The sequence below is a fragment of the Aulonocara stuartgranti genome, assembly GCF_965226115.1.
Source record: "Aulonocara stuartgranti genome assembly, chromosome: 4".
NCBI classification, from domain to species: domain Eukaryota; kingdom Metazoa; phylum Chordata; class Actinopteri; order Cichliformes; family Cichlidae; genus Aulonocara; species Aulonocara stuartgranti.
The window spans coordinates 16845656-16859907 of record NC_138942.1 but is presented as its reverse complement, the minus strand read 5'-3'; the positions used below and the strand labels follow the sequence as shown (position 1 = coordinate 16859907).

Below are 14252 nucleotides of genomic sequence, written 5' to 3'. Positions count from 1 at the left end.
TAGATAGATCATTCCCGATCTATATACCCGAGACTTGATTGGCGGAGCCTTGGAGGGCAAAGGTCAAAGGGAGCGGAGGCGGAACTGAACCAAAACCAAACTTTTCTGGTTTGCACAAACGTGATAAGACTTTAGCTACTGTTGTTATGTTATTCAAGTCACTAGTAGGGAGTGCCTGCACTCTATTAGGAGCTGCGACAGCCTTAAAATTCGGTACGTCCACACGGTTTTCTCTCATTTTCAGCCCGCGAAGGTTTAGCGTAGTTTTCGCTTGCTTCGCTGCCGTTAGGTGGGTAGATGGCGTTTGTTCGTTTGTTTATGTTTTGTCGTCTTAAAATGGGGGGAGCTGTCACATGAGCACAGCCGGCCTGTCTGAGCGCATACCTGTTTCCTCTTATATAACCTCCTCTATGACAGTCATATCGGTGTAATTAATTAGCGTGCCCACAAAAAATCCAACACCGAAGCGTGTTAACGTGTGGCGTTCACTTGTCCAGCGGGGCGGTGAGGTGTGTTAAGTTTCTCGCGTTTGTGGCATTAAACGAATGTAAGGCAAGGAGTATGTGAATATATTACAGAGGTACAGGGGACTAGAAGTTAAACTGTCCCGATTTCTGTCTGATGTGGCTCGGTGTTAAATATCGGCTTTTATCCCCTCATGAAGCTCCGGTGGAAGTCAAGGCCCAGGCAGCCGCCCTCCTTCACAGTGTGGTCAGGAAATCTAATCTGGTGGAGCAAGCAAACATGAAGATTGAACTGCTCCCTGCGCTGTCTGACAACTACATGTACCTACTGATCGATGTGGACTCCAGAGAAGCAGCTGTTGTAGACCCCGTGGAGCCAATAAAGGTCTGTTCAGTCACTGTATCATATCAAGTAATGTTATATAAACCAGTTGACAACACTTTAACACCAATGCAGAAAGTCTACCTACAAGTGATTGTGTTAATCTTTACACACTATTCAAGTCAAAATTGTGTCCTTTTACAAATATTTGATAGCAACATAGTTTTCTTTTTGTTTTGTCTTTTATTTATTTTTTTATTTTGAGCCTGAAAGTATTAATATTATCATTATTATTGTTGTTGTTGTTGTTACTATTATCATTATTATTATAATTATTACATGATATGGTATCTGAGGAAGTGTCTAGTTACAGGACAGTTTGCAGTTCGTTCAAGGTGCAATTGTACCTGCTGCCAGTTCACCTGAGGTTAGTGTGTGTGTGAGGAATAACCAAGTTAAATTAAGTATTTACTACACAGAGTACTGTAGTAGTTGCTTCATTTAAATGAGAGAAAGTGTGTGAAATAGTTTAGACACTTTTTTTGTTTAGTTTTTGTGTTTCTGACTGACTTTATGACTATACCTAAAATGATCCAAAATCTTATACTGTTGTACAGGTGCTACAATCTTTTGTAAACTGAGGCTGTTTGTGATGAAATGTGATTTTTAGATCTACCAGTGTGGGTCAAATAAAAAAAAATGTGGTTTTAGGGAATCTTGTGTGCAAGTCATGCCTATGTGGGTTGTTTCCTTCTTTACTTTTTATTGGACAGACGTGACAGACGTCAAGGGGGACCTTGACACTGTCACGTAGACTGTCTGCGTCCTCACTATATTTGCCCAGGTTCCCACAGAGACCAGTACCAGCTGGTCTGTGAGATGGAGTGATCTCCAAACAGTGCACAAGAGGTTACATAGATGTCAGTGAGTGCCTTTAGGGATGGTGCCTTGACACAGACATGAGATTTGAAATGACTCAGCATGATGGTGCAATGGTTAGAAGTATTAGAATTGTTGCCTTTCAGCAAGATTATAAAGATACCTGAACTGGCATTTAGGTGAGTGTGGGAAACACTTGCGCAAGTTCCACACATGCAAGGTGTCCTACCACTGCCCTGAATAAACACATTAGTTTGCAATGAACAAGTTATTGAATTATTATAGATATTGTTATAGGCTGCAGTTACAAGCAGTTTTTTTATGACATATCAAGGGGCAGTGTTTAACAGTTGTAATAGTTTTGCATTGTTATATAATAAATCCCAAAAGTTGAGGTCATTAACATTTTCACTTTGAGTAGAATATAATTAAATCATAATTTTTCTCCTGCTTTCAAGTATTAGATTTTTTTTTTCACTAAAAATGAATCTTGTAAATCTCAAAAAAACACTATCTGGTCTCTGAAACATTAATTAAGCATTAATCATCCAATTTTTTTAGATATGCTATTTATGCATATTCTATTTATATAATCTGTAGTTCAAAATGTTGTATAAACATTTATACCAGTTCTTAGCATGGGTCAAAACTGACCCCAACCATATTCTGAAGGCTTGAAATGCGAACAGTTTATAAGGGTTAAAATAGTCATTCATCAATGAGAATACATATAGTGTTCAGCATCATAACTCTGAGAGAATCCACTCTGCGTTTTGCTGGTGATATTGTGGACTTAAGAAAAATATATTATTGTTGTTGTTATTATTATTATTATTGTTGTTGTTGTTGTTGGGTGTAGGTCAAAACATAACCCTAGACTATTGAAAACACTACGTAATTCTATCCAAGCGTGATAGATTTCTTCTTATTTATGTATTTATTTATTTTACTATTTTTATTTCATTATTTTTGTATGGGAGGTGCCTACTTTCAGGACAGTTTGCAGAAAGGTGCAGAGTACCTTATATCAGTTTGAGGTTAGTGTGAGAAAAGGTTAAGTATGTACTGGATAGAATACTGTAACTGTTGCAGGAAAATGCATCCAATCTTTTTATTCAGAGAATACTGAGAATGAAATTTGATATGATGTGCATTTTTATCTGCCCGACCTTTGTTTGGGCATTATAATGATATGTAGTGAAGGACAGACACAACTTTCCAACTACGCAGTAGTCCTTAGTTTGGAAGAAGACCAATCTCCTTTCAACTATATACAGAATCTGCGTAGTTTGAAAGTCTACTATCAAGTCAAAGGTATTTATAATATTAGAAAATATCAAGTATTTGGTCATTGCTACATTTAAAACTAGCGTGTGAGTAAGAAATACCAATTTGATGTTTTCAGCAAGTTTTCAGCAAGTCCAAAATCCAAGAACCCTGACTGGCCCTAATAAATTAGTAGTAGGGCCCAAATCTGTGAATTCTCCATAGAAAAAGCTGTAACTAACAGCTTTTTCTCTCCTATTCTTCATTAAGACCTTTAATAACTAATTGTTGTTGGATACTTATTGATAAATTAAGTAGTTATATTGGCATGGCTCCACTCAGCATTTTTTTTTGTGTGTGTGCTTTGAACAGGTTGTTGAAGCTGTCCGAAAGCATGGTGTAAAACTCACCACAGTTCTAACCACCCATCACCACTGGTAAGCTGCTGCTTATTTTATAACATTGATGAATTTTTTTTTTTTTCAAGATTATTTCTCCATAATAAGTAAGCTAAAAAAAATACTTATTGTACCTGTTAAGGCAAAAGATACATTTTATATTCATCACCATTACCATTAATATAACCACGTTCACATCCAACGTGCTGTGTGAACAAAGTATTAGGTCCACTCTGATCATGGAAGGCTGTGACTGCAAAGTAACCTACCTACTGTACTGTACTCACTCAAAATTTGTAAAGTCTTTTTTAGGACAAGGTATGCTTATATATTTCTCCACCAGTTTCTCACGCAGGGCTGCAGTAGGAGTCAAGTGATTTTGTTTGCTTTGATTTACTTTCTTTTAATTTTCTCATGCTGATGTGCATCTTACTACCTGGTCACATGCTGCATTTAGCAGCAGCATTCTCCAGTCTAACAAAGTGCTTCTAGGAAAAGCTTGTGGCAGACATTGTGTTTAGCTTGATGCTGGCTGACAACACAGACCACAAACTACCTGCATCATTATACTAGCATTACTATAGTAATGGTGCAAATAGCCTGCAAGAGAAGGAATGATGGCCTAAAAGGTGTTGCTGTGCAAACATGATCCCAAAAGATCAGATGCTGAAGTCAGAAGATGCTCCTACTACTTAAGACGTCATCACCCCACCCATTTCCTGTCATTATGTTTCCCAGAAATCGGCAAATTGTCTTGATTGTTTTGCTGTGAATACCATTTACTGGTATTAAACGCTACTGCCCACTAAATGCACGCTTTATAAATAAACATTTCCTTTGGCTTCTTATGCTAAGAACCTGCTAAACCTGTATTGGACAAAAGAGTAATACCAACACACTAATTTTCTGTTTTAGGGATCATGCCGGTGGAAATGAGAAGATGTTGAAACTAATGCCAGGTCTGAAGGTCTATGGAGGGGATGACAGAGTTGATGCCATTACAAAGAAAGTTTCTCATTCCAACGCTTTCAAAGTGAGACGAGCAAACTCTCTGCTCTGTGGTCCAACTATAAGCTTCAAATGAATGATTGCTCACTTATGTTTTTCTCTCCTCAGGTTGGCTCACTCCATGTTAAATGCCTTTCTACTCCTTGTCACACGACTGGTCACATTTGTTACTACGTGACCAAAGAAAACAGCACTGAACCACCAGCTGTCTTTACAGGTGTGGTTACTTAAGTTAAACATTTATATGAGATAAACTGCGAGTGTAAATAAAGACATGTTTTGTGTGAACTTAAAGGCCCTAAGAACTCCTGTTTTTCCCATGTAGGGGATACTCTGTTTGTGGCTGGCTGTGGGAAATTTTTTGAGGGTACAGCAGAGCAGATGCACAAAGCCTTGATAGAAATTCTGGGTCGCCTTCCTCCTGAAACGGTAACTGCAAACATAGGCGTTAATTTTACAGATTTTTAGGATGGAAAAGGAAAGACTTAAATTCTTCAGTAGTTGATGAGTTAACTTTGCTGTATGTTTAAGGTGTGTGACTAACTTTAGCGTGTTTGTGTTTAAGCGTGTCTATTGTGGTCATGAGTACACCGTCAACAATCTGAAATTTGCACGTCATGTGGAACCGCACAATGAAGTAATTCAGAAGAAGTTGGCCTGGGCAAAGGTACGTGATTCATACAGTAACCACTTCAAATCAGTTATCCTTAATTAATTAAAACAACTTTGCAATTTTTGTGTATTTATCTGTCTGTAGGAGAAGTGCAGCAACGGAGAACCAACTATTCCGTCCACTCTGGCAGATGAATTCACATTTAACCCCTTTATGAGAGTAAAGTATGTATAACTTCATTAAAAACAGCCTTGTGAAAAAGAGTTTTCACAGGACTTAATGTAGTCTTGTAAAAAACTAAGTACAGCAATACTACTTCTATAGGAATTTAGAGAATAAGCAGTAGCCAGATGCTGCTAATGAATTGGACTTAATTAACTGATTATCAGCGAGTGTGGACTTGTAGAAAAGCTGACATTTGGGCAGCTTGCTGGTCTGGCGCATTTAGGGGTCTGTTAATATAACTAAGGTAATACAAGTCTTCCCAGGAGTAGATGTCCCGGCACAATCATCTAACAGTCAGACTGTAATGCTCAGAGAAAGTGAAAAAAAGAGAGCTCCATCTTAAACTTGACAGGCATAATTTAGCATGTTAAATGTAAAAGTTTGTGACATTACAATTAGAAAAATGCTGAACAAGTAGGGCTGGTTTGGAAGGGTTGACAGGAGAAAGCCTCTTCTCTCTACAAAGAACATGGCAGCATGACTTAAACTTTGTAAAGTTGGATCAAACCACAATTGCCTTTGGACAGACGACACAGGAGTGGAGATGTTTGGCCATAATGTACAGCGCTAACACAGCATATTTGAGGTGTTATTGGGGTGATGATTTGGGCTTGTTTTGATCCACACGACCTTGGACATGTTGTCCAAAAGAATTTTAGAATCAAATGTGAGGTTATCTGTCCAGAACTTAAACCTTGGCCCAAATTGGATCATGCAACAGGATGACGCACAGGAGCAAATCTATACCAGCATTGCTGAAACCAAAAAGAGTGGAGGTGTTGCAATGGCGCAGACAAAGTCCAGACCTTAATCCTGATTAAAATGCTGTGGTGGGACCTTAAGAGTGCTGTGCAAAAACAAATGCCCACAACTATCAATGAACTGAAGCAACGTCATGTAGAGGAGAGTATGTCGAAGTTCCTCTGCAATGATGTGAGAGACTGCGAGTCATACAGGAAATCATTACTTATTGCTGCTAGAGCTGGTCTACAAGCTACTGAACCTGGGGTGCACTTACTTAGTACAGGGCCCTGTGAAATTTCTCTTTTTCACATCACTGTAGTAGTAATTACAGATGATTATAATTTGTTTTGAGGTACCTACAGTGAGAGTGCTGCCTGACTACATTTGTTTCTCCCCCCCCCCCCCCAATGTGTAATTTAGAGAGCCGTCCGTTCAAGAGCATGTGAAGCAGACAGACCCTATCGAGACCATGAGAAGTCTTCGGAAGGAAAAAGATAATTTCCGAGTGCCCAAGGAGTGAAAGTGCACCAGAGTTGGCATTTCAACTGATTACAACACTGCAAGCTGTCAATTATATACTCAAAGAAATACCTGCAACTAATCTGTAAACCGACTGAAAAACAGCACATCCATTGCATTGACTTTAACTCAAGGTACATTTTTTTCTATCACAGTGTTCAGCATAACATATTAGACTATAAATCTATAAATAAATCATTCTTTTAGATATATTTGAGTTTTTTGGGTTGGCAGTTTTAAGGAATAAATGGCCATTATTTGAATGTTTTAAAATGAGAAAAATGTAGTTATTCTGTAAATGTATCAGAAAAGTTATTTAGTCTTATGCTTTAATATATTGATGTTCAAACTACTGTTTCACTCAGCGTTTAAACATTTAACAAGACGAGGACCACATGAGTAACAAATGTTGGCGTATGTGGACACTTTCCGTGAGTTGGTTTAATAATAGGTAATCATTTCTTCGCCTACAAAACTTTGTATCAATGTTTCTTCATGTCATTTATTTTCACGCTTGCTTAAAAGATGCTAGTTTGGTTGTTTATGTGCAAAATACAGCATAGCTGCCTTTACATATAAGTAATCAAAGTGATCTGTGAGCTCAGCCTTGTCTACCTCTTGTGTCAGCATTGTTAGAAACCCCAAATCATATTTTGCTCGTAAAGTAAAATTTTTCAAGGACTATTGCATGAAGCAATTTGGAAAAAGCAATAAAGCACATTTGTTTCAGTAGGTTTACACAAAAGTTTGTGTCAATAAATTGTGTCATAAGCAAAATATATTCCTGATGCAGAATAAGGCCATTAAAACTGTTATATTCTCATATACATCTCATATTATTGGATTATTACAGTAGTAGAAGTTTGCCTTTGGCGAACGCTTTCATCGGTGTTATCTAACTTTTCCAGTTACATTTTGGGAGATGCTTTGGGTTATAATTGCTAAATCTTGTCTATTAGCAAACCATGGAATTAAGCTTCTCTCATGTCTAAATATGATGAAAGTATTAAGAAGCAGGTCCGGTAGCATTTTTTAAAAATAATTATTATTTTGTTTCATTTAGTAGGTTATTGATGTGGACACATTATTATTATTATTATTATTATTATTATTAGGACTGTGTGCACACAGTCCTAATAATGAAATTGAGGGGAAAAAAACATATGTGTAAGCACATTATGGATATGTAGCCATACTTAATCTGTGGGCTACTCAGAAACAATAGTTGTGGGCCTTTCAAAGAAGCCCGGAAAAGGGAACCACAGTTTATAAAATGTGTTTTTTCACCCACAAACTGTATATCTATTTTTTTCTAAATCCATACAGGACATATCTTTTACCCATTGCACATACGAGGGGGGAGAAGAGTCTTTCCACTTAAGTAAAATAGCTCATCTGGCCAGCAGTAATGAAAAGTTTAATGTTCTGTGTCTGGAGTTGGCCAACTTCAGGTTCTGGCCCGCACCAAACATAGCACAGAGTGACTCTGGTTTAATTTGATGCTGCATGACTTCAGACATTATATAGAAAGCAGAGGTCCAAAAGTTGGCCAACGAAGGACAGGATCAGTGCATATGAAGTAATCTACCAGGGGCACCCCCACACCTTCTACAGGTTGGGTCTGCCTCTGGCACCAACTTAGCCCTTAAATTCAATCTTAAATTGAATGAGTGTGTGTCGAGCACACAATGATATAATGTGAACTTGGCCAAGGATAGAGTCCCACAGTTCTTTTGTCAAATGAGAGTTAAGGTCCTGTTCCCATTTAGATTTGATGGCAGCTACTGAAGAACATTTTAAATTGGAAATTGAATTGTACAAGGCTGATATTATGCCCCTAGAGGCTGGATTGACTATTAAAAAGCCATACTTTATCCATTGTTTAGTCATTTGAACTATATAAATGCACCACATTCATGTTTGCTTCTATATAAAAACTCTTTGCAAAATAATGATTAGCCATCCTAAAAGGTGTCAGATAATGTCTGAAAATGCCTATTCATGCTTTACTAATAGTTAATTACTATTATAAAATAATTATAGTCTTTAACAATGTAAAAATGTGAATAATTATTTGAAATTTTAGATGTTAATAATTTAACTGGTTTTTATTTTTAACCAAGGCTTGTACATTTCCAGGGGCAGAGAAGCATGAATCAAGAAAAAACACATTGATAAATAAGCCCCTACGACACACACACACACACGTATATATTTGTAACAAATTTAAAGGCGTTTGACTGTTTCCAGCTCGATTAAAAGGTCTTAGTTTTGACCCTTTGATTCCACGATGTCGCGATAACTTCTTCGTCTGACAGAAATGTGAGTTAATAATTTGAAGATGGGCACCGTCCAGCTGCAATAAACGACCTGATCGGTACACTTAAAGAGAGGTAGCTCTTCTCTGATTTTTTTAAAACTATTTTTAGATTTTAGAGTCATGTGACATCATCAGGAAGTACTCGGCTACATGACACTGTAGTCTACGGGCTGGCGCAGCTTACACCGGCCAGCATGCTTATATCGACTACCTGTTTATGCTTGACGAAGTATTTAACATCTCGTGCAGAAGACAGGTGCGTTCAAGTAAATGATTCATACGTTGACTAATCAAACCTCTTCTTGAAGCGTCGCTCACTGTGGTGCGCATGCGTGTGCGGGTACCATGAAGGTAAAGGTGATCTCCATCCTGGAAGACAACTACATGTACCTGGTGATAGAGGAGCAGAGCAAACAGGCGATAGCTGTGGACCCGGCTGTGCCACACCGGGTGAGAGACATTGTTGTGCCTGTGATTTAAAAATGGCGTCATACTTCAGAAAAGACTTCAACTTATTTTTTTGATCATCTATGTATCTAACAAAACAAGGAAACAGTTTAAAAATTGATTCAGTGAAAAATCGAAAACTGGTTTGTTAAAAATAAGGACATTTTAAAAAGCAATAAGCAATATTCATAGATACTGTAGAGAAAGTGCACTACAGATACCATACTTGCTTTGAGAGTGTTTATGGAGAGGTCAGAGGTATACAGAGGTCAAAAGGAATTGCACTGTCTCCAGAGAAGGCATGATAGGGTGCAAAGAGACACACTCTGGAAGTCAGTATGAGGAAGTGAGGAGTGACAGAGAAGTAGGGTGATGCAGGACCTGTATGAGGACAGCGAGATGGTGGTGAGGTGTGTTTGCTATGATGAGGCAGGAGTCAGGCAGGAGTCTCTGTGGGGACTATCATGTTTGCAGCAGACACTGTGATTTGTAGTGAGAGTGAAGCAAAACAGAATACATGTGTGTGAATGAGAGGGCGACAGGTGTGACTCTGCAAGGGGCAAAAGAAGGGAAGGTGGATCAGTTTAATTATGAGCCAACAAAAGAAGAAGAATTTTAAGGGCTGCAATAAATGTTTGCTTTCCTCATCATTTAATGCACCTTGTACATTCTCCTACTATTACACTTTTCTGAAGCTAAAACAATCATAGGACAAAGAAGCTGCACCTGAGGACTGTTTGGCTGTTTTGCTTTAAAAGTGACTGGATGATTTTTTTCCCCCCACAGCTGCTAGAAATAGTGAAACGAGAAGGCGTCTCCTTGATAGCTGTTCTCACCACACACCATCACTGGTAAGAGGAGCGTTTCGTGTCAGGTAACAACACTGCAAAGCATCTCAGTCAAATTGAGGCTAATGGAGTAATTTGGTGCCTCTGCTTACTAGGGACCACGCTCGTGGGAATGAGGCTCTGGTGAAGGAGGTCCCTGGCCTGAGGGTGTACGGGGGAGACGATCGAATCGGGGGTCTGACGGATAAAGTGACAAATGCACAGGAACTGAAGGTGTCCACAAAGCACCTACAGGAGCTCGATGAAGATGCCGTTTAGCTGCGTTTTGAAATTTTACAAACCTGTTGTCTTTTTCAGTTCTGATTTTTTTTTGCCTCGTTGTCCTTTTCTTCATCTGCAGTTTAGCTCCATCAATGTGAGGTGCCTGTTTACTCCCTGCCATACCTCTGGTCACATGTGCTACTTTGTTTGGGAGGATGAGTGCACTGACGCCCCTGCTGTGTTCACAGGTCTTTTTCTGTACACATAAAGAATCAGTGCACCGGTTGAAATCCAAGACACTAGTAGATTTCGCCATACTGCTTCTGACTGTACAGTAAAGGCAAAAAAATGACTCACTTCATGTTGCAACTGTTGTGTCTTCAGGCAAATAATCTTAATAACTGATTTCTGAGTGGCTAGAGATATGAATACTATAAGTTGTCCATGTTGTGTGCGATGACAAAAACTGACCACTGCCTCCTGTGACATCCCCTTGTCCTTTCTTTGGGTTGCTAGGGGATACGTTGTTTATTGGTGGATGTGGACGGTTCCTTGAGGGTACAGCAGAGCAGATGTACCACAACCTCACCCAGGTGCTTGGTTCCCTACCTCAAGACACGGTTAGTGGAAACAAGAAATACTAACTGTTTGCGTATGCATGTGTGTACGACCTCTACAGGGTTAACAACAGCTAGCATGACCTCAGATAAGTCTAAATCACTATAGTGAATCATCACTCCACAACAATCAGTGAATTGAGGGCAGGACTGGCTCTCTTTTCACCCTTCATAGTACAAACTGTCTTAAAAATGGCACAAAGCCCAGAATGAGTAAAGATACTGAAGCTGTGCTGTGAGCTAATCCCTACTTTAAATGAGGCTTTGTTCATCTTTTAGAAGGTGTTTTGTGGGCACGAGTACACCATAAAGAACTTGAAGTTTGCCATGCTGGTGGAGCCAGAAAATGAAAAGGTTAAGGAGATGCTGAGCTGGGCCAGGGTGAGCATGATACAGGAAGCTGCTACAAGAATAAGGCTTGCAGTTTTCTCTGGTGTTAGCCTGTCTCCTGATACGCAAATATATACAGATTACATAGTAGGTGATCCACAACTATTTCCAGTGTGTTAAAGGCATTTCAGTTAGATCGTTGTTGTTGTTGTTTTTAAATATCTTGGACAACAATGGTGGTCTGTTGCACAGATAAGTAATCCTTTACAGGCTTTTGCTGCACAGAGAATAGTCCAAGCCTTAATCTTCAAATACATTTAAATATGTTTATACCAGGTTTCTTAAAGTGTTTGCTGTCTCTGCAGGCAAGAGATGATGATGACAAACCCACAGTGCCATCTACACTGATGGAAGAATTCGAATACAACCCTTTTCTTCGTGTCTCGTGAGTCTGGATGTTTATGTATAGCATATATAGAGTGATGGGTCAGGTGAAACACAATTACTTTAAAATCAAGTTAGTCACTATAAGCAACCTTTAATTCCTGTTCCAGAAACAAAAACTCCCTTTGTGGGAAACCCTTTGGGTCATTTCCAGCTCTGTGCTTTACCAGCTTTGCATCATTCACAGTTTAAAATAACCCTTGTTTATGTTATAATGGCTCTTGGAACTGCCTCCTACTAACTAAGTAACTAACTTTCTTGTGATTGGCTACCCCTCACAAACAGATTAGATACATTTTCTAGTCACGATTCATCTTTGTTTATATTTTGCTCAGAAAATGGGAAATGGGTGGAGGGATTCATTGAAACAGCTACAAACATATACATCAAATAAAAGTATATAAGACAAAAACATATTCTGTACAATCCTAACAAGCTTTAAAGTTAATATTTGATATGACCACCTTTATTCTTTAATACAGCCTGAACTCTCTTAGAGAAGCTTTCTCATCATTTCTTTAAGTAGTCTTCAGGAAAAGTCTTCCAGACTTCTTGAATTAGCTTCAAAGCTCTTTTTTTGGATCATGGCTGCTTTTTGTTCTGTTTTCTGTCCAGATGATCCCACACTGCTTCAAAAATGTTGCAGTCCAGCCTCTGGGGAGGCCAGTCCATGACTAATAGTGTTTCACTGTTTGTTTTTCTATCCAAGTGTGCTTTTACTGCATTGACAGTGTCGTTTCCACATTGCACTGATCTTCAGTGCTGTTCTTGTGTAATTTGGCATACCTCAGCTTTGCCTCCCTGTCCTTAAAAATTGCTTCTTAACAGCCACCCTTCCACTTCCTGCGGCTGAACAGATTTTCCTATTTGTTAATGGCATGACTTTCAGATGGTGTTCATCTGCTATCAATATATATATTTTTTTTTTAGGCGTGCCACTTCTTCTTTTGTCTTCCACTTGTCCAGTTTCCTCTCTTTCTTCTTGTTTTTTTTTAAGGACACTGTACACCAAGCTTTCAGCGAATAGTTTTTTAAGCTACTATTTTGTGTCAGTCAAACTGTATTATCTTTGGTATTTTTCATAGATGTAACTGTAACAAATTATGTGTTTTTGTTACAGGCTGCTAGAAACAAAGTGCCTAAAGATACTGTTTAAAATAGGTTCTTTGCTAATTTGTCACAACACCGGTTCATCACTTGAGTTGGATTCGTTGTTTATGCTCGAATGATTCATAGGTCAGTGTTAAGTGGCTGAGTAAATAATAACAATAAAAAAACATTCCTTTGAAAATGATTCACACTATTTTGCTCAAGACCACTTTAAAACGTTACAAGATAGTTTGATTCCTTGGAAGCAAAAGGGTGACTCAAGACTTGCACAACACTTCACGTACGACTGAAAAACAGGAAACGCTCAGTAACCGTGTGTTATTCTCTATGCTTGAATCAGTTTGTGGTCAACTGTTTTTAAAACCTGGACTGAACTAGAGGGAAGCTCTTAGTTTTCTCAAATATTTTTATTTTGTACTATAGTGTAGTGTAGTGGCGCATCAGTTGTGTTTCTTCCTTTTCAAATCTTTTTTTTACTGCAGGGAGGAAGCAGTGCAGAAGTTCACGGGGAAGACTGACCCCATAGAGGTGCTGAGGGTCCTGCGAAAAGAGAAGGACAAATTCAAGAAGCCCAAGGAGAGACTTCCTCCTCACGCCATGCTGGCTCTGGAATGGGGGCTCCTCAGACCTTGAAGTCCACATTCACAGGCATCAGCAGTAGTATGTAAATCAGTTAACCAGAGCTAACAGAATGAGGATGAGGGTGAAAAACTGAATGCAGCGAGACACAAGACCTGTAGAGTGCATTGTTTTGTTGCTTTAAAACAAAGTCTGACCAATACACCCCTGAGTGCTGGTTAACCATCAAGTGGAATCCCCTCTTTGCATTTAAAATGCAGTACAAAGCTGCTGTCATTAAATATTCCTCAGAAACAAATTAATTTAGAGGCCGGTCTCCCAGTCTCTTACACACCAACTGCACCAGTTAACGTCTGTTAATACCAATTTTCAGTAAAACTGTCGAGATTACATTTTGTGTATTTATTGATTCAAATAACTGGTTTTGGAAGAAATGTAACCTTCAGTTCATTATTATTTGTATGCATGTGAAACTTTCATTGCTTTGATATTTACTTTTTTTTTTATAGACATTTTTCTGTCTGGTAACATTGCTACAGTTCTCTCATTTAACTTTTTTGGTCAGTTTAGAGATGATGTATATGTGTATATATATATTTCCCAGTGTCTTTGTCCTCTTAATTCTGGAAGTGAAAGCTTCAGATCTAATTTACCTTAATTTAAGTGAATTTGTTTGTCATTTAGACTCTACCTTGTGCTCACTATTTTGGGACAGGTATCGAATATGTTAAAGTGTATTACAAGGGTAGAAAAATACATGCAGTGAACATCACTATGAATGTAAATTGATGATTTTCATCCCAAAGATTACATGCACAAAATACAAGAGCCTAAATGCTGTATATGGGAGTCAAAAGATTATTTAATAAAACATCGGTCTCAATCCATATTCAGGACACAGTGTTCTTTTTTCAGTAA

At 38.5% G+C, this 14252-nt stretch overlaps 2 protein-coding genes across 3 annotated transcripts; both read left to right on the top strand.

Moving 5' to 3' along the window:
* The first annotated feature begins 66 nt into the window (after positions 1-66).
* On the top strand, positions 67-7261 carry LOC309704767 (hydroxyacylglutathione hydrolase, mitochondrial-like). Of its 2 annotated transcripts, none has more exons than XM_082530171.1 (9): positions 67-213; positions 665-849; positions 3304-3368; positions 4245-4362; positions 4446-4554; positions 4663-4766; positions 4903-5004; positions 5095-5174; positions 6340-7261. In XM_082530171.1, exons 1-9 carry the CDS (start codon positions 147-149, stop codon positions 6437-6439), a joined length of 930 nt encoding a protein of 309 aa, XP_082386297.1. In that variant the 5' UTR covers positions 67-146; the 3' UTR covers positions 6440-7261. The 2 variants fall into 2 exon arrangements, with proteins under 2 accessions (XP_082386297.1, XP_082386298.1); XM_082530172.1 differs by lacking the exon at positions 67-213 and adding an exon at positions 271-289.
* Positions 7262-8708: 1447 nt separating this feature from the next.
* Positions 8709-14223, top strand: hagh (hydroxyacylglutathione hydrolase). The gene is made up of 9 exons (XM_082530175.1): positions 8709-8831; positions 9067-9208; positions 9992-10056; positions 10149-10266; positions 10394-10502; positions 10771-10874; positions 11151-11252; positions 11567-11646; positions 13238-14223. Exons 2-9 carry the CDS (start codon positions 9104-9106, stop codon positions 13386-13388), a joined length of 834 nt encoding a protein of 277 aa, XP_082386301.1. The 5' UTR covers positions 8709-8831; positions 9067-9103; the 3' UTR covers positions 13389-14223.
* The last annotated feature ends 29 nt before the right edge of the window (positions 14224-14252 follow it).